This window comes from Hipposideros armiger, unplaced genomic scaffold (genome assembly GCF_001890085.2).
Source record: "Hipposideros armiger isolate ML-2016 unplaced genomic scaffold, ASM189008v1 scaffold_256, whole genome shotgun sequence".
Taxonomy (NCBI): domain Eukaryota; kingdom Metazoa; phylum Chordata; class Mammalia; order Chiroptera; family Hipposideridae; genus Hipposideros; species Hipposideros armiger.
In genome coordinates this window covers 2069888-2096497 of record NW_017731606.1, presented here as the reverse complement: position 1 = coordinate 2096497, position 26610 = coordinate 2069888, and the positions used below count along the sequence as shown (strand labels likewise).

The 26610-nt window shown below is 34.6% G+C and overlaps 1 protein-coding gene across 2 annotated transcripts in view; it reads right to left on the bottom strand.

Annotated features, from left to right (window-relative positions):
- Positions 1–2138: 2138 nt before the first annotated feature.
- TMEM41B (transmembrane protein 41B) overlaps positions 2139–26610 on the bottom strand; it is a 28652-nt gene continuing 4180 nt past the window's right edge. For both annotated transcript variants that reach the window (XM_019656258.1, XM_019656257.1), the window contains exons 3-8: positions 19011–19128; positions 15327–15455; positions 8598–8691; positions 7854–7958; positions 6412–6550; positions 2139–4603 (exon numbers count right to left, since the gene is read on the bottom strand). In XM_019656258.1, coding sequence (XP_019511803.1) covers positions 4434–4603; positions 6412–6550; positions 7854–7958; positions 8598–8691; positions 15327–15455; positions 19011–19128 — 755 coding nt within the window. In that variant the 3' untranslated portion in view covers positions 2139–4433. The remainder of the gene's footprint in view (positions 4604–6411; positions 6551–7853; positions 7959–8597; positions 8692–15326; positions 15456–19010; positions 19129–26610) is intronic.

Here is a 26610-nt window from a genome sequence, read left to right as displayed (position 1 = left end):
GCGCCAGCAACTCACAGCAGCCCAGCTCCAGGTTGAGCTGTTGTTCAGCATCTTAGCTGTGGAGGGCAGTGTCACTGGCCCTCACATGTGGAATCCGAACCGGGGCCCTCTGGCATCCCAAGCCAGCTCTTAACCAATGCGCCACTCAGCCAGCCCGCATGCTTTGTTTTTAAAACAAAGTATGGGTCAGCCAAGGCCAGCCAAGTGGCTCAGTTGGTTAAGAGCTCACTTGGGAGCACCCGCTCTGAGCAGCAGGGCTGAGGTGCAGATCCCACATTGAGGGCCAGTGACGCTGCGCCCTCTACAGCTAAGATGATGAACAGCTACAACTGGAGCTGGGCTGTTGAGTCGGGGGCGGCGGCAGCTACAACTGCAGTGGGCTGCTGTGAGCTATGTGAGTGGCTGGCAGCCAGCGTGAGCAGCTGGCAGCCAGCGTGAGCAGCTGGCAGCCGGCGAGAGCTGCTGTGAGCAGCCAACCAATGACCGGTGATCGATTGCCTCACCCAGGAAGAACGCAATGATCATACCAACATGGGCCAGTGAAGTGACATTCTCCACAACTAGAATGAAGAACAAAACAGCAATTAGTCTACCCGTCCCCCTTCCCCCATTCCCCAATGCTGTTTCCCTCCCCCAATTCCCTAAAAAAAAATCTTTAAAAAAAAAAAGGAAGAAACCACCAAATTGTTTTCTGGATTGGCTGTACAATTTAACATCCCCACCAGCAATACATGAATGAGTGATCCAATTTCTCCACATCCTTGACAACATTTGGTGTTGTCACTATTTTTTATTTAGCTACTCAGATAGATGTGTAGGGATATCTCATTGTGGTTTTAACTTGCAGTTCTCTAATGGTTAATAATGTTGAACATCTTTTCATATGCTTGTCATCTGTATATCCTTTTAGGTGAAATGTTTGTTCATATTTTTTGCCCATTTCCTAGTTGGATTTTTTTACAGTTGAATTTTGATAATTTGTATACATTCTATAGATACCAGGCCTGTATCGGTCAGATATGTGGTAGGCAAATATTTTCTCCCATTCTGTAGCTTGTCTTGTCATCCTCTTAAGATCTTTTGCAAACATTTTTAATTTTAAAGTACAATTTATCTATTCTCCCTTTTATGGATCATGCTTCTGCTGTCAAGTATGAATTGCTCCAGCACCATTTGTTTAAAAAACTATCTTTCCTCCATTGAAGTGCTTTTGCACTTTTGTCAAAAACCAGTTGACGGGGCAGTTGGTTAGCTCAGTTGGTTATAGCACAAGTGCTCATAACACCAAGGTTGCCAGTTCGATCCTCACATGGACCACTGAGATGCGTCCTCCACAACTAGATTGAAACAACTACCTGACTTGGAGCTGATAGGTTCTGGAAAAATACTTTTCCCCGATTAAGCAAAAAACAAAACAAAAAATAAACCAGTTGAATATATTTGTGTGGGTCTCTTTTTGGTGTTTCTACTCTATTCCATTGATCGATACATCTATCCCTCTGCCAATACGACGCTGTCTTGATTACTGTAGCTATATAATAAGTTTTCAAATCTAGAAGTGATTCCTCTCACTTTACCCACTTTTCTGAGATTATTTTAGTTATTCTACTTCCTCTGCATTTCCATATAAATTTTAACATAATCTTGTCTATATCTACAAAAATATCTTGCTGGGATATTGATGGGAATTGCATTAAACCTATAGATCATATAAAGTATTTGGTAAGGTGAATAACTGAAAGAATTTAGCTTCTGGCTACATGAAAATAGGAAAAATAATCTCAACCTCTATGTAAGGCTTAAGAGATTTTGAATCCTAGGTAAGAAAGGAAAAAAAACCTCAGAATATTGAAACTGCAATAAAACTCACCTTCTACATATCTAAACTACAATCAGTGAATGATAATTACACACCAGAAAAGCTTCAGCCCATTTGATTGATTCTACCCATTTTCAAAAACCCAAAAGGAAATTTAAAAAGATTCTTTTATAGAAAAATCATTATATATATTAGAAACTTAGCCATTTATCAGTATTTATTTACCTGTACAATTTAAATTGCTTAAAGGTTCTCAAAAGCCAACTATAAAAATTAAAGGTTTTTAAATTTTTCTTAGAGGCGAAAATGTTCATCAGAATTTCAAGAGAATATATTTTTATTCAATAAAAGATTTTTAAATACAAATACTACCATGAAATAAATCCCAAGTACTACATTTAAGTTTTTTTATTCTTATTACATTTTAGTTTGTATTTATTGTCTTAGAAATATTACACTCAAGGTAACAGAGCTCCAGAGAGGGGCCATTCACTAAGAAGGGGACAGTGTGTCATTTAGTGTGTGAACTTCCCAGTTAGCCTGCACACATCCCCACTCACTCCACATACTTACTCTCTTGTGGTTATTACTATGAAATTGTCTTTTAAGAGGTGGCTAAACTATGAATCCATATCTGGCATCAAGCCAACTCTGTGAATCCATGAATATAAGCCACCAATTGCATTTAGGGTACAGCCCACTAAAGGGTTCTTTTTTTTTGACAGTCAATGATGATGAATCTGGAAAGACTGGCCATTCTCTTGGGAGAAGAAAATATACTCCACCTTGAATGACGTTACAATTTTCTAACAGAAAAAAATAATCAGCAAAGGGAAAGAATCAATGATAAGGATGGAGAAAATACTCTGAGAATAGAGTTAAGTACAATATATACATACTGGAGTAAACAGTGAGGCTTCTCCTGAGTCTAAACTCTTACATTTTATTTTTAAAAGTCTGATAAAAATTTATTCAATTACATTTCTACAGTAATATTTAGTGAACTTTGTCCAAAAAGGTTATGTTTTAAGTTCATTTGTAAAAATAACAAAAGCTTTATCACTCAGTCTCTGGTCATTAAGGGGAAAAAAACTTGCTAGAAATAACAATAAATAATTTCACACAAAAGTCCAGATGACATAAGAATAGTATATTACTCAATATATTTTCTTTGTATTTACAGTAAATCCATTTGTTAATACTGTGATAGAAAAAATAATAATCAGTCCACATTATATAGTAGAAACAGGCTTTGAGGATGATCATACCTCTCACAATAAAAACATACAAGGATTTTTCCCATAGTTGAAGTACTGTTCAGTGTGACATTCTTGGGTAAAGGTAAAACTGTGAGAGTACTTTACTTTAGATCGGTTATGTCCTAGAATCAAGTGTGCTACCATTAAGCAAGCAGCAAAAAGCTGTTTCGTGTTTCCAGGACTTTTTCCATAGAGTAGTTACCATGTGAGAAGTTAATTATACTTTGAGTTATTAAAAGTAAAAACACTAAATTGAGAAACTACGTTAATCAAAAGCAGCTCCAAACAAAAAAGCCATCAATAGTAATGAAACAAGGCATTCTTGTAAGTGTATCATGCGGAAGATAATTACAAAATACATACTTTAATGACCAGACTAATAAATAAATGAGGTAAATTTTACAGTCATTGAACAAATAAACTATATTTAACTACTTAAATGTTGCGCTGTCACTGTTTCTGTTTCAAAATATAAAGTAATATAATTAATCTAACATCTAAAAACTATATACTTTGAATGTTTGCTTTGATTCCCTTTTGAGATAGTAAAGGGGAACTGTGTAACAAAATATTATCTGAATATAAATTATCAACACCAATACGATACAATTATCATGTAATCACCATTTTGTATATGCACAGTAGGAATACTATGAAAACTAGAAAAAAATGATGAAAATAGACTGGTCAGAATTTTAAATTTCAGACTAATCCATGACATAATCTAGAACAGAAAAAATCAAAAATAAAATTCACTAAATAAATATAACTTGATATCCTTTCCAAATTCAGTAGTCCACTAAGATGCAATTTCTAAACAAATCTATTACCTCAAAGGTAAAAAGAGGAAGATGATGTAAATATCTTTTGAGCTTTAGTTTTAAGTTTATTCTCTGAAAGAAGGCTAATATTAGCCAGATCTACAATATTATTTATAAAAATCTAGAATATTTCCTTTATATCTATTTTAGTTATTAGTAAGAGATAAGAGAGAAAAATATTAAAATATCAAGTCAAGGATAAGTATTCATAGCCAGTTCATTAATGTATTAAATTGAATGAATCAATTAGGTCAAGAATTTCCTACCGTGCTGTTGCTAATTTTCTATAGCTACCCTTGGAATAGTAATTTACAAGATGGCTACCATAACTACTGATAGCATTTTTCATAGTATATCAATTTTCATTCTCATTTTCTTCTGTCCCTTGCCACTTTAACACATTATTTCAACTGTCTCATAAGAAATATTTTATTTTAAAATTCCTTGTTTCAATTACTAAAGAGGTGATCTTAACACATAAACCTGCCAATCCTGAGATGATGATGATTGGAAAACTAAAAACCAGATGATTTTTTACTCAAATTTCTGCTTTAGTTTCTTTTGGAAGATGGCTGGGAGGATAGAGAGAAGAGCCAAAGCCATTAGAACAAATACTGAGTTCCAGGAAACAGCTTCCCCTGCTGTTGTAAGCTGGTACAGTGTTGTTCCTGCCTTGATTGCTACAAAAGAGGGAGGTGCGACACCTAAAAACAAAACAACAAAAACAGTAAGACTCATCCATTGTTTTTTATAATTAAAATTTTCTGCATGTATAAAATTTATTTTAAGAATATAGTAATCTCCGTTTTGGGAATTTTTAATTTCACTTAAAGCCCCTCCCCCCCAAGTTTATTTCCATATAAAGAATTAAACATTTCATAATCACTTTTTAAGGATAATGGATTTAAAAACCCAAGAAAAGTTTGTAGGAAATTACAACATTTATCAAGAGCCTTAAAAAAAAGAATGTGCTCTGATCCAACAATTTCAACTTTAGGAAATAATAATATGTATGAGCAAAGATCTAGTCTCAAGAATGTTCATCAAAGCATTATAGTAATAAAAATCTGGAAATAATCTAAATGTGCAAAAATAAGACTGAGTATGTTGTCTTCGTCCTTGGTAGAATATACCTAAAAATGAAGTGGTAGGAGATACTCAGAAATGGAAAGATACTCCAAATATGAGTAAAAATAATATTTTAAACAAGAGCACAGGCAAAATGATCACATTTCATTAAAAACCAGAACTGATAAAAAATTGCTTTACCCAAAGCTGAAGTTAACTAAATCTCTAGGTATTTCATCTGTAAAATAAGACGTGGACAAAAATTCTCTCCTCATTCCATGAATGTTAACATTATTTTACAAAATCCAAAATTACCCCGATGAGATTTTAAGTTTGTCAATGAATCTTCAAAAAATAATAAAAAAATTGATTTTGATTATTCTTTTCAAAAAGATCTATTCTCACAAGTATTAACTTTAATGTAACACACTCAGTGTATGAAGAATCTGCTCATTTTGTTGGTATCTAAACAATTCAACTTAAATTTAAAAGAGCAGAATACTTACTAAAGAACCATCAGAATTCATAAAATATATAAATGAATCTTTATGTCCACTGACTAATTTCAAAATTAAGTATCAGCTCCTTGAAAGCAAGAATATTTGTTAATCCTTGTTTCCCCAATACTATGGAAATGCCTATTACAAATAATGATTTTAATAAAATGATAAATAGGATCAACTCTCTACTGATATTTAAAGTTCAATATCTCAGTACTTGATTAAAAGACACAGGAGAAAATTATTCAAAAAAGGAACCTTGATTTTTTTCCCTTCTCCACTGAAGAAGAGAATGGAGTTTTAAAATCCTGCTTAATCCTTCATGATTAAAAAAAATATCCAGTAGAGCTGGCCGAGTGGCGCAATGGTTAAGAACTGGCTTGGGATGCCAGAGTGCCCCAGTTCGGATCCCACTAATAAGGGCCAGTGACACTGCCCTCTACAGCTAAAATGCTGAACAACAGCTCAACCTGGAGCTGGGCTGCTGTGAGTCGACAGCAACCGTGTAGGCTACAGCCACTGCTGCAGTGGGTTGCCATGGGCTACTGTGTGTAGCCAGCAGCCGCCCATGAGGGGGTCCAGAAGTCAGCAAAGGATCACCCAGGAAGAGCGCAATGATGGTGCCAACTTGGGCCAGGGAAGCAACGTCCTCCACAACTAGACTGAAGAACAAAAGGACAGCAACTTGTCTGTTCCCATCCAATTCCCCAATAAAAATCTTAAAAAAAAAAAAAAATCCAGTAGAGAGTACTCTTCTTTAAAAGAAGTAACACAAAAATACTTAAATCAACACAGTCCAACCAACATTTCTGAGCATCTATTTATACAGGCCAGGCTGTGTCATGGTCCTGGCACATGTGCAAAGAGCATGAATTCTACCCAGCTGGACACTGGTAGTTACGTACACAATGAGTATCTAACACAGCGTGAACCAGGGTCCTTACCTAGAAAAGTGCCAATAAAAAAAACTTTCAATGGTACATTTATTACAGGAGATGTAATGTTAATAAACCAATTAGGCAGAAATGGTGTTATCCTCAAAAATATAATGTAGTTAATGAGATGTTCTCTATGACGTTCAACCTGTCATAAGAAAGAAAATAATTAGAATCAAGATGAAGTCAATCTTGAAAATAATAGCTTGATATAAAATACCTTATTTCAAATTCTCCTCTTTGATAGTTCAGAGTTTATCCAATACAAATGATCAAAAGAGAAGCTTGAAATTTATAACGAACTACTTATCAAATGCTCATTACCAGAACGAAATAACATGGAATGAGAGGTTTTTAAATTGTGCTTATACCTTAACATTACACTACTAAAGATGGTTCTACATCAGCCTATGAATACATCATGATGACTCAATGACATTTTGAACATAAAATGGCAAAATTAAACTTACGACGATATAAGATACACATCAAGTATCCAACTTTTTAATACCTTTAACTTCCTAGAATGTAAAGGTCTAGGATAACACATCAATATACCTAGATTCCAATTTTTTAAAAATTCAGATAATCTTTATTTCATGTTATTATAATATATATCATATGAGTGAATTCATTCAGTATTGATAAATGAGATTAAACAAGTTTACAGAAATATTTAGCCAATATAAGCAGTGGTTACAGTTAACAGTTCTTTGAATAACTAATAAGCTCAATTACAGAAAACAGCTATTCCAAAGAAAAACTTACATGTAAAATGATTTTAATATTCAGTACATATGTGATAAAGTGAGAAGAGCACTAACCTACCAGTCTAGAGATCTGAAATTCTAGATCTTGCTTTACAAGTAAATGATTTGGGGCCACATGCTTAATTTCTGTTAAAATCCTAGTCAGTAAAACAAAGGGGTAAGGCAAAGATCTCTAAAATTCCTCCGAGATTTAAGTGTTTCTTTTGATTCTTTATTAAAATAGGCTTTTCTAAGCAATATATGTTAAGACTTTTCTGTGTAATAGTGCTTATTTTTATTATTGCTAGCCTTCACAGAGATCCTGACTGAAGGTAACAGTTGTTCCCTCTGATGAAATGCATTAAAGGAACTGGCTGATACAAGTTCTTCAGGGACCCACTCACAGCATAACTGCATCAACACAAAACAGGTGAAGCGTCTAAATATGTGGATTCCTTTACATCAACATTTTGACTTCTCTGCTCTGATTGAACTTACTAGGAATGAAGAATTAAAATTACTGTTACAGGTACAAAACCTTTATATTTGAAATTATTAACATTATTTGCCTAGCACTTGATTTTGTTTTGGCCAAAAGATCATTTTTATTGAAGTTATCTGAGTTAAATTATGTAGGAACTAGACACTGACCTCCCAATTAGCCAAAGAATTACATTAAATAATTAAAAAATACGTGTTTACCTGCTGTGACCATTTTACTGCTTTCTCTGTTAGGTATTTGTATACAACTGGCCTCCCAACTAAATAGGAGAGCATGTAGCAAAATGAGGCACCGAGTCCAGAACACTAGAAAACAACAAGAAGCCATAAGCATTTTGTATTATTCCATCTTATTCACATGGATATATTCACCGAAGGAAAAGCCCAACTACAATAGTTAATTACTTTTGGGGCATGGGGGGATACTGTGCATGGCATCTCTTGCAGAGAACAAGAGCGCATTTGATCTAGTCCCTTCTCAGACCAAATTATAACTAAAATGAGACCAGCTACAACAAACAGGCACTTGTAATTAAATTTAGTGACTACATCCAAATAAGTTAATGTTAGCCTTTAGCCTAAGACTAAAACTTCAACAGTCAATTTTGTTTTCAATTGCTATGCTTGAAAATACCAACACCCAGCCCTGGGGTTTAACTCATTTTGCCCACCAACACTCCTGGACCATTTTTACAAAACACAATGGGAAGAAAAGGTAAAAACAGAGCCTACAAATGCAATTAAGGCTATGATACCCCAGTTCTAGAAATAAAAACTATAACACCTCCTTATGGAGGGACTTAGATATTACTTTAACGTTAAATGCCTCTTAAAACTAATGAGTTCATGCTTATATAGACTAGTGGGACTAGTAATGCCATCCTCATCATTCTATTTAAAGTGATTTTTTTTTTCTAGTCTCCCAATTTCACTTTATATACTTACCAAACAAACAAGAAATAAGGCTAGTGGAAAGGGATACAGAAACCCTGAGAGTATACTGAGGAATATAGAGCCTGGAATAGCAAATGTTTGCAAGCTGTTAACTTTTAAGTTAAGGATTAAAACATAATTAAGTGGAATTTTTAAAAGACAAATCCAACATTTCAGGAAAAAAGTATCAATACATAAGTTATCATGCTAATGAGATTATATCCATATTTCAGTATTAAAAAATAAAACTAAATTCAAAAATTTTTAAATATGACCCTTCAGTTATAATGCCTTTAACTCTAAATTGACCATTTACTAACACATACCAGATACAGAGGAATTAGGCAAAAAAACAAACAAACAAAAAAAACACGGAATTAGGAACTGGCAAAAAAAAAAAAAAAGAAACAGAAGAAAAAGGTCTTTGGTAACCTTTTAAATAATATGCTTCTCAAATGCATTGCATTTACTCCTCAATGTTTTCAGGAAATATGATTTCTGTAAGGTATAATAATTACTCATTTCTAATTTAACTTATAGACATTTGCTTCATTAATTTTAAAAAGGGGGTTAGAAATATAGTAAAAATCACAATCGTATTTTGAAAACAATTGTTTTTTCCTACTTTCTTCTAGTTGCTAATTTTGGCTTGGACCTCTCCATCACCCCCCTAATATAATTTACTTACAAGTCAATCAGGCTAACTCCCTCAACATTTCTCCTTCTACTTTAAAATTTCTATCGCCATCCATTATTTCTTTCTCTCCTTTTTTTCTCTAGTTCCCACTTTACTTATGTTTTCATTTCAATTTTCTTCCTCCTGAGTTCTTTCTTCAACTTCTTGCTCTTTCATGGGATCCATCCTATATAAAACCACTCAGATGTCTACAAACTAAAGAAAATCTAGGCTTTTCTTGACAGAGGTATCTCTCTCCTTGTCACGCAGCTTACTGGTTCACTACTCTATTGAAACATCTTCCCAGCCAAAATTAACAACTTTTTCTCAAGTCATTTTTTAGTGATCCCTGAATAGGATTAAACATCCTCTCGCATGAAATTCCCTTTTCTTCTACATTACAGATCATTCCTTCTCAAGTTTTTTTCTTCTCCTCATCCTCATATCTGGGATTTCTCTAACATTGTTAGCCACACTCTTCCTTTCCTTTAATGAAGTCAGCAATTTCCGTGTCTTCAAGTATCTGGCTTTATATACTGATAACTCCGAATTCTCTATCTCTGATTCAACCTTTCCAGTCAAATAACAGTCTCAAATTTTCAATCTGTTTATTGCATACCTCCATTAAAAGATAATTAAAAATTAGCTTTATTAATTTATTTATTAACAGAGCTCTTCAGAACTCGATGGAAAGTTTCAAACACATGAAAATAGAGAAACTAGTATTACGATGTCCTATAAACCCATACACAGCTTCAACAGTTAACACACAATCTTGGTTTGTCTATATCCCTTACACTGAATTATTCTGAAGAAAATTCCACACATATCAACACCGTGTTTCCCAAAAAATAAGACCTAACTGGAAAATAAGCCCTAGCATGATTTTTCAGGATGCTCGTAATATAAACCCTACCCCAAACATAAGCCCTAATTAAGATCATCAGCCAAACATGACTGTTTGAATAAATGTAGATTTTTGTTCATGAATAAATGAATAAATGTAGATTGTTGGAGCAAAAATTAACATGAGACCCGGTCTTATTTTCAGGGAAACATAGTAAATACACAACTACTTTAATACCTTTAAAAGAATTCCTTTTCCTTTTAACATAGCTAGAATACTATTGTCAGAATTCAAGAGATTAACTATCTCTTTAGGATACCTTACCATCCTAAATATCTACTGGGGGTGCCCAAAAAATGTATGTACGTGACTTGTATTCATCTTTTGTTATCGGTATATACTGAGTAGTACAATTTTAATACAGTTTTTTTCCTTTCTTAAAATGTGTATACATTTTTTTGGGTTCCTTCTGTATTTAGTCTGTGTTCAGATTTCAAAAAAAAATTTTTTACAGCTGGTTTGTTTAAATCAGGATTAAAAAAAAAAAAAAAGCCCACACATGTTATTTGCTCGCCTATTGTATCCCTTAAAATGGTTTAATAAGTTCACCTCTGTCTTTTATCTTGTAGTATTAACAAAGCTATTCTTCTCTCTGCATGAAAATGTGATTTGAGCTTAACTTTCCAGTTTTAAAATTTAGATCTGTATTTCTCTTACATGAAAAAATCTTGGTTCTTAATGTCACAAGCAAATACCTATTTCCTTTACATACTATTAAATATATATTATATAAAATATATACAATAGCATAATTCTGAAACTATATATTTAAGAATTTCAGAATATTACTAACAATAACTGAAAATAGTTTGATTTCTTTCATACTTATCCCAGAAGGGATGTACAGTCACATTATTGTTTTCAAGGTCATTTGAAATAATTCCTCTAGATAGCCAAACCCCCAGCAACTGTTAAATTCGTCATTTAAGTTTGCTATATATTTTTTATTTTTAGAAATTTTGGTAAAATTTACCATCTTAACCATTTTCAAGTGTACAGTTAGTATCAGTAAGTACTATCACATTGTTGTGCCATGAATCTCCAGAACTCTTTTCATTTTGCAATACTGAAACCCTATACTCTTAAACAACACTCCCCATTTCCTCCTTCCCGTAGCACCTGATAACTATCCATTTACTTTCAGTCTCTATGAATTGGACTACTCTAGGTACCTCATACACATAGAATTATATGACATGTCTTTTTGCAACTGGCTTATTTTACTTAACATAATGTCCTCAAGGTTCATCCATGTTGTAGCATGTGTTAGAACATCCTTTTTTTAAGGCTGAATAACATCCCATTGTATGTACATACCACATCTTATTTATTCATCCATTAAAAAACACTTGGGTTGCTTTCACCTTTTGGTTATTGTGAATAACACTACTATGAACATGGGTCTCTCTTCAAGACGCTGCTTTCAATTCTTTTGGTTATATACCCAGAAGTGGGATTGCTGAATCATATGGTAATTCTATTTTTCATTTTTTTGCAAAAACATTTACGTTTTCCACAGCAGCTGCACCATTTTACATTCCTATTAACCATGCATAGGGGTTTCAGTTTCTCTATATCCTCACCAAAACTTGTTATTTTCTAGTTTTTTTATAGTACCCATCCTAATGGGTATGAAGTTGCTTTAGATTTTCAAGATTCCTGTTTCTCTTTTCATTTTAATTGGTTTTATAATTATGTAAACTATAAAGTGAAATTTACACAATTTAGAGAAGTTTCACTTTTATCCCTGTTTCATCTCTATCACTTAATATATCCTTGATATAATGCCTTAACAGCATATTGATATACTTCCCACCCTTTTTAACAGCTACATAGTACTCCAGTGTTTACATTTACCATGGTTTATTCAACCAGTCCCCTATGGATTGACTTTCGAGTATGGATACTGCTATTTGAATATTTAAAACTCAGTATATCCCAAATCAAAGTAAATGTTAATCTCCTTTCCCAACCGCAAATATGGTCCTTTACTTATTTCACTTTTCTCTAACAGGCCAAAAATACAAAGTCAAAGAACTTCCAAAAATAAGACTGGTATAATATTGATAATTGCTGAAGATGGGTGATGGGTACATAGGAGTTCATGATATGATTTTCTTTACTTTTGTGTATGTTTTAAACTTCCCATAATAAGATAAATTTTTAATTTACTCTAAGATTTTAGCCTCAGGGAAACAAACAGGAATGAAATGGTGGTGCCACTTAATGTCATCCACATCTCAAAAATCTTCAATGACTACCCCATACCAAATGAATATTCTAAATTCCTTAGCGTGGTACTCAAAGTTATCCATAATCTGAGTACAGTGTCTAGACAATCTTAAAATTGTTTCTTAATCCTCCCATGCCCAAACCTTATACTATAGCTAAACTGGGTTACTGATCACTTCCTAACCACGCCCTGTGCTTATAAGCTCTGCTCTAGGCTTGCTGTCTAGAATGACTGTCATGTATCTACCCACAACTACCCATTATTCCAGATGGAAATAGTTCTGCTTTTGAATGCTCAAAACACTAGATTTGTACTTATCATATAACTAGTATTTCTAAAACGCTGGTTAAATGAATACATGTTAGGGATGAAATAAGTAATTATAATGTAAAAAGTGATTTCTATACAAGAGTTTGAAGGTAGGTATTACAAATGAAGGTCCTAGTGCTGCACTGTTGGGTCCAAAGGCCACTAGCCACACGTGGCTATGGAGACAATGAAATGTGCCTAGTCTGAACTAAAATGTGCTATTGGTATAAAATACATACACAGGGCCAGCTGAGTGGCTCAGTTGGTTAAGAGCTCGCTCAAAGGTTTGAGCTCTGAGCAACAGCAGTTCGAGTCCAGCCCGAGCTGAGCTGCCGCTGAGCTGCCAACAGGTGGCAGGATGGCTCAGCTAAGAAAAAAAAAAATACATACACATATTTCAAAGACTTACTATCAAAATATAATGTAAATTATCTCAATAATTTTTATGTTGATTACATGTTGAAGTAATATTTTTGATATATTGGTTCAAGTAAAATGTATTATTAAAATTCATTTCAGATGTTTCTTTTTACTTTTTTCAAATGTGCCAGCTAGAAAATTTTAAATTACATGTAGCTCATATTACATTTCTATTAATTAATGCTGTACTAGTTATATGCCCTAAGATAAAGTCTTTCTCTTTTTGGTTCAGTGAGTTTTAAAAAGTACCTTTTTAACATTCAGCTTAAGATTCAAAAGTGTAAATGAACATAATTTATAAAACACTGATTTAGCAAATTATCTTATAAAAAAATCTAAAACATGATGCAAAACCATTACAATTATTTAATTATTAAACAAACAGTAGTATGCAATAAAACCTTATGAATGGACAATATTAACCAATAATTTAAAATTTAAAACCAAGTGTATTTTGTAATAAAAAACCCATTCCTATACTTCCAATTCACTTTCTACAGGGCAGTTTATTCTCTTCTACTAGTTTGCGTATAGATACTAAGACAACCAGTCTACCACATTACCCTGTAGATGGTCAATATTCATGTATGCTATCTGGCTAATTGACCCAGTGGGTGGGCATTGCCTTTATTCCTCAGCCATATATCCCTCCCAAAATGGGGCAAAAAAAAAAAAAAGATTTTCTAAACTAAATAGAAACTATATGCCATGTTCACAAAATGTTCATAAAAACTTTACAAAGTCAAATAAAAGAGATAAACCAAGTTTTTTTCTTATTTGGGGAAAATATTTTAATTTATGGTTAGAGAATATAAAGGCAAAATAACCTGTAAGCCTAATACCAAGGTTTTCACAGATAGCTGACAAAAGGGAATAGGAAAAGGCAGCAGTTATGGATTTCTTAGACTAGTTTATATTTTATTAAAACAGTTTACATACAAATAGCTGCCCCAAATGACCTTGCCAAAATTTGAATTTTTCTAATAATGCATAGGGAAGGTAATGACAAAGCATCTATCTACATAAAGTACACTACCTAAGTAAAAATGTATCTCACCAGCTGGGCAAAGGAGCAATGTTTGTATTAGCAGCAAAAGCTTTTGTAAATGTATTTGTCACTAATATATATATTATATATAGTGTGTAATATATAATCAAATATAAATCCAAGAAAAGAAAATGCTATTGAATTTTATGAGAAAAGGTTTTAGTTGAAAAGTTTAACAAACCAAAAGAAATTCCGGAATAAAAAAAAAAAGCAAACTTCACCAAAAAAAAAAAAAAAAAGGAAGCAAGCACAAAAATAGTTTGAGATAATTAACAAAGTAACTTGCCTTTTTAAAATAAAAGCTGGTTTTAAAAGGATAATGATTACTGTTACAACATCAAAGATGTTTTTCATTAACTGAGAAGATTTGGAAAATAGAATAAAAGATACAAAAATCAGAAACTAAAGTACACAGATTGGAAGATTAATCACGAGCAGCATAAGCAGCTTGAAAATATTTAGAAAAAATAGTTATTTTCCTGATTTAGTTAAAATACAACATATATGTTTATAAAACAAAGACATAAGTACTAAGTACTATTTTATTCTATTTATTTATTATTATTATTTTTTAAGCTGAGCCATCCTGCTACCTGTTGGCAGCTCAGAGGCTGCTCAGCTCGGGCTGGACTCGAACCGCTACTAAATACTATTTTTAAAAATCCATACTCTTTGAATGGCTATCCTTTTGTGATTTTTTACAAAGAAAACAATTAAATGGAAGAAAAAAAAATCATGAAGAAAAATTCATAATATAAATCTAGAAAAGCAAAAAATTAAATACAAATTATATCTTCAAACCTAAGGAAATTTTTAAAAATTATGGTATGGTGACTATTAATTCAAAATAATTATTTAAATTAAGACAATCAATTAACTAATAAAATAATTATCTCAAATATAGACGAAAGGAAAATGTTTATAAGTGGAAGGAGCAGAATACAATAAAACTGGTAATAAATATGCAGAAATAATAATTGAGTTGAGATAAAATTAAAGCATTTTTTACATTTTAATTTTTCAATACTCTAATATTAAACTGCATTAACAATTTTTAAAAAGAGAAAGTTATGTATAACTGAACAGGTCTTTTACAAATACCTTTTTCTTGAACAAAAGTAGAAAACATTTTTCAATAAAAAGGATACAAAATATATGTAGCAAAATAAGCTACAAGTACTTGTACATAAAAGGTGTCCTTATATTTGGATAAAACTTTTCCTAGAGCCTTGGCATCATCCATATCTCTGGGAACCTTCATATTCACTCTTTCTTCTCTAAAGAAATAAAATTAAAGTGAGAAATTTTGAAGCAGAAATTTGCCAAGATAATTAACATTACAGTCAGTCAACTTCAAAACATGAAGTTTTATCCAAAATGATGATGCCTTGATTTGTAGTATGTTAAGCATAAATTCACAATTTTTAAGTTCAAAAGTCTAAAAATTATTTGTTTTTTAATGCTTTAATATAATTAATATAATATAGTGAAACATGTACTCTATATATGAAAGTTCAGGATGACACAAATGAAAAGATTAAAAGCATCCGCTTCAACATTCAAGTAAATTTTGAATCAAGAAATGAATCACTGATGTTAGCAATACTTAAAACATATTTAACATCACTTTGAGTGATCCGCATAATAAGCTAAAGTCAATAATCAATTACAATTGAAATTAAGTAAAAATTTTATTGAATTTACAGTTCACACCTTTTCTGTAATATTCTGCTCAAAGTTCAGATAAAAACTTAAACATTTTCTATGATGTACATCTGAAACTAATATAATATTGTATGTCAACTATAATCAAAATATAAATTTTAAAAAACTTAAACATTTTCCCTATTAATTTTACTTTATATTTAATTTCTTGTTTAGAACTGAATGATTTCTTGCTCATAAAAACCTCAAATAATCAGCTTTGCATTTAATGTACTGGGTTGTCAGAAAAGTCATGACACATTTTTGCAATGAAAAACAGAAAAACTACATCATGGGACCAGCCGAGTGGTACGTTGGTTAAGAGCTGGCTTGGACGCCAGAGGGCCCCAGTTCAGATCCCACATATGAGGGCCAGTGACACTGCCCTCAACAGCTAAGATGCTGAACGGCAGCTTGACCTGGAGCTGGGCAGCCGTGAGTCGCCGGCGACGGCGTAGGCTGTAGCCCCTACTGCAGTGGGTTGCCATGGGCTACTGTGTTTAGCCAGCAGCCAGCGTGAGCGGTTGCTGAAGTGAGTGGCCCGTCCAGAAGCCAGGGACTGATCTGCTTCGCCCAGGAAGAGCGCACTGATGGTGCCAACTTGGGTCAGTGAAGCAACATCCTCCACAACTAGACTGAAGAACAAAAGGACAGCAACTTGTCTGTTCCCCTTCCCCCAACTCCCCAATTAAAAAAATATTTTTAATTAAAATAACAAACAAACAAAAAAATCATGACTTTTCTGACAACCCAATATATTGTGCCTATTTACATAAAATTTAACTGACCTTGCACAACAATGACAGAATGCTGCCTAAGTCCTATAAAAATAGCAGGTAAATGGGTTTTCTAATTATAAATTTAAAACCTGAAAAAACTCTTTATAGGGGTTGTATGCATACACACATACAACACAAATACAAAAGGAAATAAGCAGAATTATAAAAGGTTTATAATAGCATATTATATACATGTGATGTTATTCTCAGAGAGCAGATTGGGAACAAAGACAATCTTAACATACACTCTATATTCTTTTCCTCTTTCAAGTCAGCTCTTTATTTCCTACTGTCTGATCAAAACCAGAAAGGGTCTAAAATTCAATTATACTAATATTAACATACAACATGCTATCCTCCCAAAGGCATTTACATTGATGCAGAAATCAAAGTATTAAAATATAAATAAGCTTAACTATAAATATTCAAGCATTAGAATTTGTTAATAAAAGGAATTTAGAGGAAACGGGAACTTCCTGATACCCTGAAATGACATTTTGGTTATCCATTACCACACCAGGCTGGCCCTGGTTGAAAGTCTAACTACATTTTAGTAGTCACATGTATAATCCATGATTACACAAGGGTGGTGGTATTTTTGTGGTTAAACAGCCCTGGGATATTTTGCCCTATTAAAGTATCTTTCAGGTCCATAATCCCTTCCCTAAAATTCAAGAAATTCTGAAAAACAATAGTTCTTTATAATTTGTCAGCAAAACTTAACCCACACTTACACAAAGTTATAGTCTTTTATGATGCAAGTTTCTCTGCAAAACTATTAATGAATTTGATTATGGGATGCTGCCCCAGATCCTGCTGGAGATACATGTTATTTTTCAAAAATGAAAAAATTGTAGTTCTGAAACACATTTCACCCCCAAGTTTTAGCTAAGTAATTGGGGATGTACAAGTCTTCTATAAGGTCTGCTTTATTGTAAAAAGTACCTATTCAGACTATGTCATTTTCATAAAACAGGGAAGAGAAAAAGAGCTAGGAGACATTGATGTGGTGGGTGAGGAAATGAATGAATAGAAGACAAAAATTGGTCATAAGGAAAAGCAGGAAGGGAGAAAACAGGGATGGAAAAGGGGGAAAGCAGAGAAGACCATCAGTGTTTTTCAAAATGCAGGTCAATATCTATTGTGGACTGTAAAATAAATCTACTTGGTCACTACTACCATTAAAAAATAAAATGATCTCTTCCTGTAAGCGGCCTAAGGTGACCTCTGAAAATGGTTCGCTACTCGCTTGACCCAGAGAACCCCACAAAATCATGTAAATCAAGAGTTTCAAATCCACGGGTTCATTTTATGAACACTTGTAAAACTGCCCAGGCCATCGACGGGTATGCATATCCATAAAGCCACCAAAAATCTAAAGGATGTAACCTAACAAAAGCAATGTGTGGGGCCGGCTGAGTGGCTCAGTTGGTTAAGAGCTCACTCAAGAGAGTGAGCGCTGAGCATCAGCTGTTTGATTCCTGGCCCGAGCTGAGCAGCCGCTGAGCTGCCAATAAGTGGCAGGATAGCAGGATAGCTCAGCTAAAAAAAAAAAAAGCAATGTGTGCCATTCTGTCGTTACAACGGTGGAATTGGGAGATGTGCCCAGGGCAAACACTGGGGCTGGATACAGGATTGACGGGCCAAAAAGAGTACAGAATTTTTACTGCACATGCTTACAAATGCAGAGAGTAATGCTGAACTTAAGCGTTTAGATGTCAATTCTCTGGTCACTGAGCACAGCCAGGTAAACAAAGCTCCCAAGATGCAGAGCAGAACTCACGGAGTTAACAGGCGGATTAACCCACACATGAGCTCTCCCTACCACATTGAGATGATCCTAATTGAAAAAGAGCAGACTGTTCCTAAACCAGAAGAGGAGGATGCACAGAAGAAAAAGATCCCCCAGAAGAAACTGAAGAAGCAAAAACTTATGACCCAGGAGTAAATTCAGCATCAAATAAATGCTAATAAAAGTAAAAAATTAATTAATTAATTTAATGAATAGTTTAGAAAATATCAGAAACCACCACCCATTTCACAAAACTTTAACTTAGTTTTATATGTATATATCATGCAGTGAAGGGGGAAGAGGAAGAAGGCATAGGCACATGTGTGTAGGATCGTTAGAAAGATTAGTGGAGCAGTGCTAGGAAAACCCTGCACAGAAAATCAAGTCATATTTGAAAAAAGTATTTAAATAACAATGTCAATATGGACTCTCTACAAGCCATGAGAGCTGATATACAATCACCATGATAGGTCTGTTGCTTAAAATTAGTTTAACTTTTAATTCACTTTCATCTCTTTGGATGTCTAGGCTTTTTCAGTTTCTTTCAGTATACTTACTCACTAAGCTGAGGAAAATTTTTATATACCAAAAACATAACGAAAGCTGCAGATGAGAAAATGGACACCAATATAAGAAGCGACATTCTTGCCGACCCAGCTTCTACACAGGCTTTTTCTGAAAGGGAAAAAAAAAAGCTTTAATTAAGATAAGTATAAAGGACAACAGTATTCCAAGCCAGAAAATAATTTCCTTAAAGGCTTCCCTCCTAAAAAAGTGTTCACACTCTGGCCCAAAACACTGTATCATTAAATTTTAAGTACAATTGTATTTGACGTTTATTAACTGGGCATAGTACTTTTCGGGGCTATGTCCATTTTAGATGCATGAAAAAGCAGAACACCAGCATCTGTAGCTTTGGTTTGCTGAGAAGCCAAACTGGGAAAAAGGCATTGCTCTAAATGCTATCATTGACTTTCAGTTGTATATATCTATCTATATCGGGAGCTGACAACATAAACAGAATGGCCTCTTAGGACAAATGAGGTATCTGGCATTACTTCAACTGTCATAAGAACCCAAGGATTCATTAATCCAACTGGTGAATGTTATACTTTCTCTTTACACCAAAGGCTTCAGAATATATTGGGTTGTCGGAAAAGTCATGATGTATTTTTTCTGTTTTTTGTTGCAAAAACGCGTCATGACTTTTCTGACAACCCAATAGTTGAACCTCAAATGTTCTGGGGTGGCTCTGTCTGTAATTTCAAGAATGGGAGAATTTGTTTGCATTCCTTCACAAGGTAATCTGAGTGTCACCTCAAAAATTATATACAAGATAAAAGTAAGAAATGAGATCCAGGAGACAGCAAAAAGCAGAATGAGCAGGGTTGTTTCTCCCAGATGCAGTCAATAGGGGGGAAGCCAGAACACCTTAACAGTACTCACTGAGGAACAGGGAGAAGTGGGCGGTTCCGTGTGTGTTGCCTACATTTACTGTTATCCCATGTATATACTGATAACACTCAGGGGATTTTTAAAATATATGTATACTATAATTAGGATTTATTATTTTTAGTTTCATGAGAATGTTCACTACCATTATGCCCCAGGCTACTGCCTAAGTAACTTTTATATTACACGTGCTTTTATGAAGTATCCTAAACATAGGTATAGGACGGCTTGTACTCTATTAATTTAGCAAAGCATTCTTCATGAACATTCATAAAGATGTATCAGACAGGTGTCATTGCCTGCTCTACTTACAGCTCCATTCTGGAGACCAGCACCTTTTCCATGCCTACCCACCCCCTCTCTAAAGGGGCCAATCTCACTGGCCCTATTCTTACCATGTGATTCCAACACTAACTACCTCCTAAACATAGAAGGCTGACTGCCCAAGGTTGGACACCTGACCCAAGTAGAAACAATTCATTATTAGCTGACCAAATTTTCCCTTGATAATTTGAACTAAGAAAAAGAGATACTGTTGTCAAGGAATAATAAATCTTGAGGCTGAAAGGTCAAACAGTGAAGGTCACAGTCAATAACATGGCAAGCCAAAGACATGTATCAGAAAATGCAAGAGGGGAGGCTGGAACAGAAATGCTTGAACACGGAGAGCAGAAATGGGAGAGATAGCTAACTTACTTAATTTTTTAACTTCCACTTCCCCTAAAGCCTAGTTCCATTTCATTTCTTGCTCATAGACCCCAGTGAGACTGTTTCTTACATTCTTAGAACAGCGTCCCTTTTTTCTTTGTGCTGGTTTAAACCGGTTGCTGTTTCTTTTTAACCCAAAAGCCTTAGCTTTCATTTTATCCTTGTCTCATTATGGCAGTTTTACATATGTTACAACTGAATTAGTAAGATTTTGCTAAATTTTATAATATGTTGAACGTAGAGCAATAGAAACCACCTAGCTCCTTCCTACTCAAAGCATGTTCTGCAAACTACATGAATCAACAAGTATCACCAGCGAGCTGGTTAGAGACGCAGACTTTTAAGCCAGCGGTTCTCAACCTTCCTAATGCCGCGACCCCTTAATACAGTTCCTCATGTTGTGGTGACCCCCAACCATAAAATTATTTTCGTTGCTACTCTATCACTGTAATTTTGCTACTGTTATGAATCGTAATGTAAATATCTTTTTGTTTTCCAATGGTCTTAGGCGACCCCTGTGAAAGGGTCATTGACCCCCAAAAGGGTCACGACCGCTGCTAAGCCAACATCCCAGTCTTACTAAATCGGTGTCTGCATTTTAATAAGATACCCAGGTGATTTGCATGCATATTAAAGCTTAAGAAACTACAATCTGGTTCACCCTACCTATTTTAACTCCTTTGCTGATGAGACGTTTGGATATATCTGAATGAATATTTACATCCACTGACTGCAGTATTCAAATTTACCCCAAGAGCTCAAAAAAACTTTTCCCTATACTGCAGAGTTTGAGTATTTTTGCATAAAATCGTCAAAATATCAACTTATTTTTTTGTGGATTTTTTGACACATTTAAAAAAAAACTTGAAATCAATTAACGCAGTGAAAGGGTTACAGTAAATAGAGGCTCCAAGGAGATTGTACTATCTAGTAAAAAACAAACCCTAAGCAATTGAATCGAATAGTGTTAAGTGTATCTCCAAAGCATTTTACTATCCGTTTACAATATATACACTTTTTGCTGAAACACCAATTGCTAAAGATATTAAATATAAATTATTCTTATCTGTTCATTGAAGCAGGTTTTCTGAGAGACAATATTAGGTTTATCGAGTTTTAGTACGTGAACACTAAGGTTAAAAAATTGTCTTTTCCAATTTTCTGTAATCTAAACATATTACTTAATCAGCCTGATCTCCCAACTAGTCCCTATCACTTTATCTTTATGTTACATCTTAATCTCAAAATGGACTTCATTTCAAAAACCAAGTCATGGGCAGCCAGGTGACTCAGTTGGTTAGAGCACAAGCTCTGAGCAACAGGGGTGCCGGTTCTACTCCCACATGGGATGGTGGGCTGTGCCCCCCCCCCCCCGCAACTAGATTGAAGGACAACAACTTGACTTGGAGCTGATGGGTCCTGGGAAAAACACACTGTTACCCAATAAAGTTAAAAAACAAAACAAAACAAAAAAACAAGTCACAAATAGAAGCTTATTTGCTCATATCATAGTTCTAAAATTTATTGCAGGAAGAAATGGGATCATAAAATAATACCAAAGATGCCTTCAACGGAGTAATAAACCAGGCATCCCTGCCTCCTAATACTCTAGCTCATTAGTTCACTAATGTATTTGTATACATGCTTTTTTGCAGAACAGAGAATTAAACAGAGGCTTTGAACATCTGAGGTGGGTCAAATATGAAAAGATCTCTGCAGAATCTTACGATAAATGCTGAATTGTCCACTACATTTTTGCACTGATTATATCTAATTCAATGACTATCTTGAAGGCTCTTAATATATATCTACTCACCCCCCCAAAAAAAAAAATAGTAATCAGTCAAAAGTTACAAAAATGTCACGCGTGCACTAAAACCAATTCAACCAACCAACCAACCAAACAAACAAAAACCCTATTTAAACACAAACTGTTCTCACAAGGCTAAAATGGTTCTTTTCTTATTTTACTAAATAAAGAGGTATTCTACTAGAAAAGGAATAAGGGTAATATATAAATATTGAGTATTTGGCATAGGTTTCTATGGTTTGACATCAAAGTAAAGACATGTTAACACATACTCTGTGTGATTTTTCTGGAGGCCTATTAATTCTTAAAGGTATGCTACTTTTAAATCTACCTGGAATTAATTTGCCCAGCCCTCACTTTTCACTGACTTCCATGTTAGAATCAGGTCCAGAGTACAAAAAATACTGATACAAATAACTTAATGTTATGGATATCTTTTAAATTCTTCAAAATCATTAATAACTTTATTTTTTGTTTTGTTTTTCATCCTGTAGATATTCGTAGACACAGAATTTACTTGTAAGAATAAATGGCTGATTTTTTCTCCCCTTTCTTGGAACTTCTCTTTAGGGTTTCTATTACTTAAGATATGCACTCAAATGTAGAGTTGCTTAGGACTATCTGATATGTGCATCTATTATGTACAAAATATTTTGCTTAACGTCTGTTCCTAAGAAGCTGACTGCCCTTAATTATATCCCCAAGGAATGGTACAAAGGGGCTTTGAGTTTATAGGAAAGCAAGATTACTGGTCTAGAGTGACGGAAGCAAGATTCAGAGAGCAGGGGGAACTTTAGTTGAAGATTACAAGATCCTTCTAACCTGTACTGTAGCTAAACATATTTTTGAAGATTTTAACAGGTAACACAGTTCTTTCAAATTAAAAATTAAATAAGACATTTAGCATGCTAGCTCTAAAATTAAACTACAATGTTTCTTCCCATTATGGATTCACCAGTCCTAAATAAAGGATCAGAGGGGAGAATGGTGTCAGACAACATTTAACTGGACTATATAGAATACTATCTACCCTGAGAGTTCTCTAAGTATACATCTGATTGCTACTTGTTGTCTTACAGTTGGATGATGAAATATATATACACTTAAACAAAATTAATCCAGGTTAGTTTTCTTCACTTTCTAAACAAGCAAACTTCTGTAAGCACTGTGCTCAACAGTAACACAAGAAAACTAATAAGAATGCAATAAAACTATGTGACATTCAATTATGAAGCTCTCTCACACAAACTGGTAAATAGGGAGTGTTGGCTATTATAATTAAAAAATCTTTCTTGAGTATAATTCCAATAAACCCAGAGGCTAGCATACAATGTTTAGTTCCAAACAGAGATAAAAGGTAAAGATCTTGTTCTAACAATAACTCGACATCTAAGTGTGCAGCATACAGATTTATAATGTGCCCTCTTATGGCTGCATTAGACACGTGTTATTTAGCATTTAGAGCTACCCACACCAGTACGTGATACATTCATTAACCTCTAAATCTTCCATCATACTAACTCCCAATCTGAATTATCCCATTATCTACTTTTCCAATCCCCTCCCAGGCCAAAGGTACTGTCTAGAAAGTCAGATCATCATGTTCCCTTGGCCTACAACTAGATCACATGTTTTTCTATCTTCAATTAAGGTTATTACTGGCAAACAATAATTCTTTTACAGCACTCTCCCCAAAAGGACTTCTTCAAGCCTTTAATTCGACTTTTCCCTAATCTCAACCAATAATAGTGCCTCCATACTTTGAGCTCCCCAATCTGTAACTCAAGATCTGCTCACAAAATTATCTTCCCTTGTCCCTTTCCCTCATCTTTGCATTAAATGCCAGCACACATTCGTCCAGATCTTGCTCTCAAAATTATCTTCTCCGTTCACCCAGTATCGTCAATTCTTCCCTCTTACAAGCACCTTTTCTCTAACTGCTAGCATGTATATATCTATCCTGAAAAATCGTAACTTATCCTTAATGCCCCTATAATAGCTCCCTATTTCTCTTATTACTTTCATATCAAATCTTTTTAAAAAGCAAAATCTTCCTGTCTACAAAGTCATCTAGTCCACTAGTCCTCAACATTCAGTGTTTCCTAGACCTACTGGGCCCCACCATAAAGGAAGCAAAGACCCATCTCTCCTGAGGACATAACTTTACATGGACTCTAACAAGTTTTTTAAGGTCTCAAGAATCGATTGTCAGGGCAGCTGGTTAGCTCAGTTGTTTAGAGTGCAGTGCTCATAACACCAAGGTTTCGGTTTCGATCCCCACATGGGCCACTGAGATACGCCCTCCACAACTAGATTGAAACAATTACTTGACTTAGAGCTGATGGGTCCTGGAACAACACACTGTTCCCCCAATTAAAAAAAAAAATCGATTGTTGTATTGCTGGAAGTAAATTTTATTTCAAGGGCTTTCAATTTTTTAAATTACTACAATAAAAAGTAGCAGTATCGAGTATAAATTTAAACAGCTACAATAACTATAAAATACAAAGAATTAACCATTACACACACACACACACACACACACACACACACACACCATGTTTCTAGGTGGTAGAAGAAATAGCACTACCAATTTGATATAAAAGCTCATTCATTCTCTAAGGCTTATGCCCTGCAACTCTGTTACCATTCAACCCACACACCCTCACTCACTATCAGCTAACCATTTTCAGGCACCTCCTCCAACAGGCTGAAGACAGACCAGGCTTACAGTAAAGTTCTTAATAATCTTAAAAGATTCATCATCCATTTAGATGATCCACCTAGCCTCAAAATTCTTACTTCTATTTCTATTCAACTTTAGCCACCCACTTCCAGGGTTATCCTAAGTTGTCACATCATCAGAGACTGCTCTACCATGGACATTTTAAATCCCAATATGCCATTCCTTGATCACCTTTATTCTTTGATGAGCTTACTCCCTCCATTTTCTCCCTTCTGTTGGACTCACCTCTCTTCCTTCCATGCCCAACAGGGACTCCAGGGTGTATCATCTGAAGCAGCACCTTTGATTGGAATCCTTCTTCTTTCCTTATATTTAATCTAACCCAAAATCAATGCTATGAGTTCACTTTCTTCATTCCTACACCAAAATGGTTAAGCACAAATAGAGCAAAATCATGAGAGATCCATGTCTTTGGGAAAGCTGACTTAGCCTCATCCTTACTCCCTTTTCTAGATGTAGGACATGAATCAGGCTGAGCCAATCAGGTTATTGTTACTCTCCGACAACAGTGATAGGTTCAGGTACAAGCACTTGATCTGAGGCAATATAATCAGACTGAATATCTAGATTTTTATTGGTAATGCTAGGAAAAGTATCCTCAAAATTAACAAGGAAGCATTTACCTGGACCTTCAAGGGGAATCAACTTTAAGGTAAAGCAGACATCAAGTAAGCAAATGAAGACAAAGAAATCTGATCCTGATGAGATCTCTGAGCCCCTGGTTCCAGACTAACATCAGTGAGTCCCATTTAATCTCCCAGCTATTTAGTTCTATGAACCAATAAACTTCCTTTCAGCAAGGGTTTCAATTGTGTTTTCTATTGATTATAAGCAAAAGAATCCTGACACACAATATTTGGGTTGAGACTGACATCAACCAACAGGCTGATACCTTGGTGTCCAGTTGCCAATTTTAACCTTAGTTCCCAGTTATCAGTAATCAGAGCTTCCGTCTTCCTCTTAGCCAGTGCCTTGCTCATAGAAGATCTTCAAAGAGTGTTTGTTGAACCAAATTAGCAAAGTAGGATCTAGACTAGGCATCTGAGAGAGATTCATTATCCAAGTTCGAACAATATTGTCTTCTAAAAGCAATAAAACCAACTTCACGACAGTATTTCTCAAACATTTTTATCTGTATTCCACAAGAAGCAATGTATTTTAAATCATGATCTGGTACACACAAAATCCATATAACTGAAAAAAAAAATTCAAAGAACAATACCCCCTACTACATGCAAAGCACTCTATTTTCTCTTCCATTAAAAAAAAAAATGGGGCCGGCCGAGTGGCACGATGGTTAAGAACTGGCTTGGGACGCCAGGGGACCCCGGTTCGGATCCCACATATGAGGGCCAGTGACACTGTCCTCTACAGCTAAGATGCTGAACAACAGCTCAACCTGGAGCTGGGCTGCCATGAGTCGCCTAAAACGGCGGCGTAG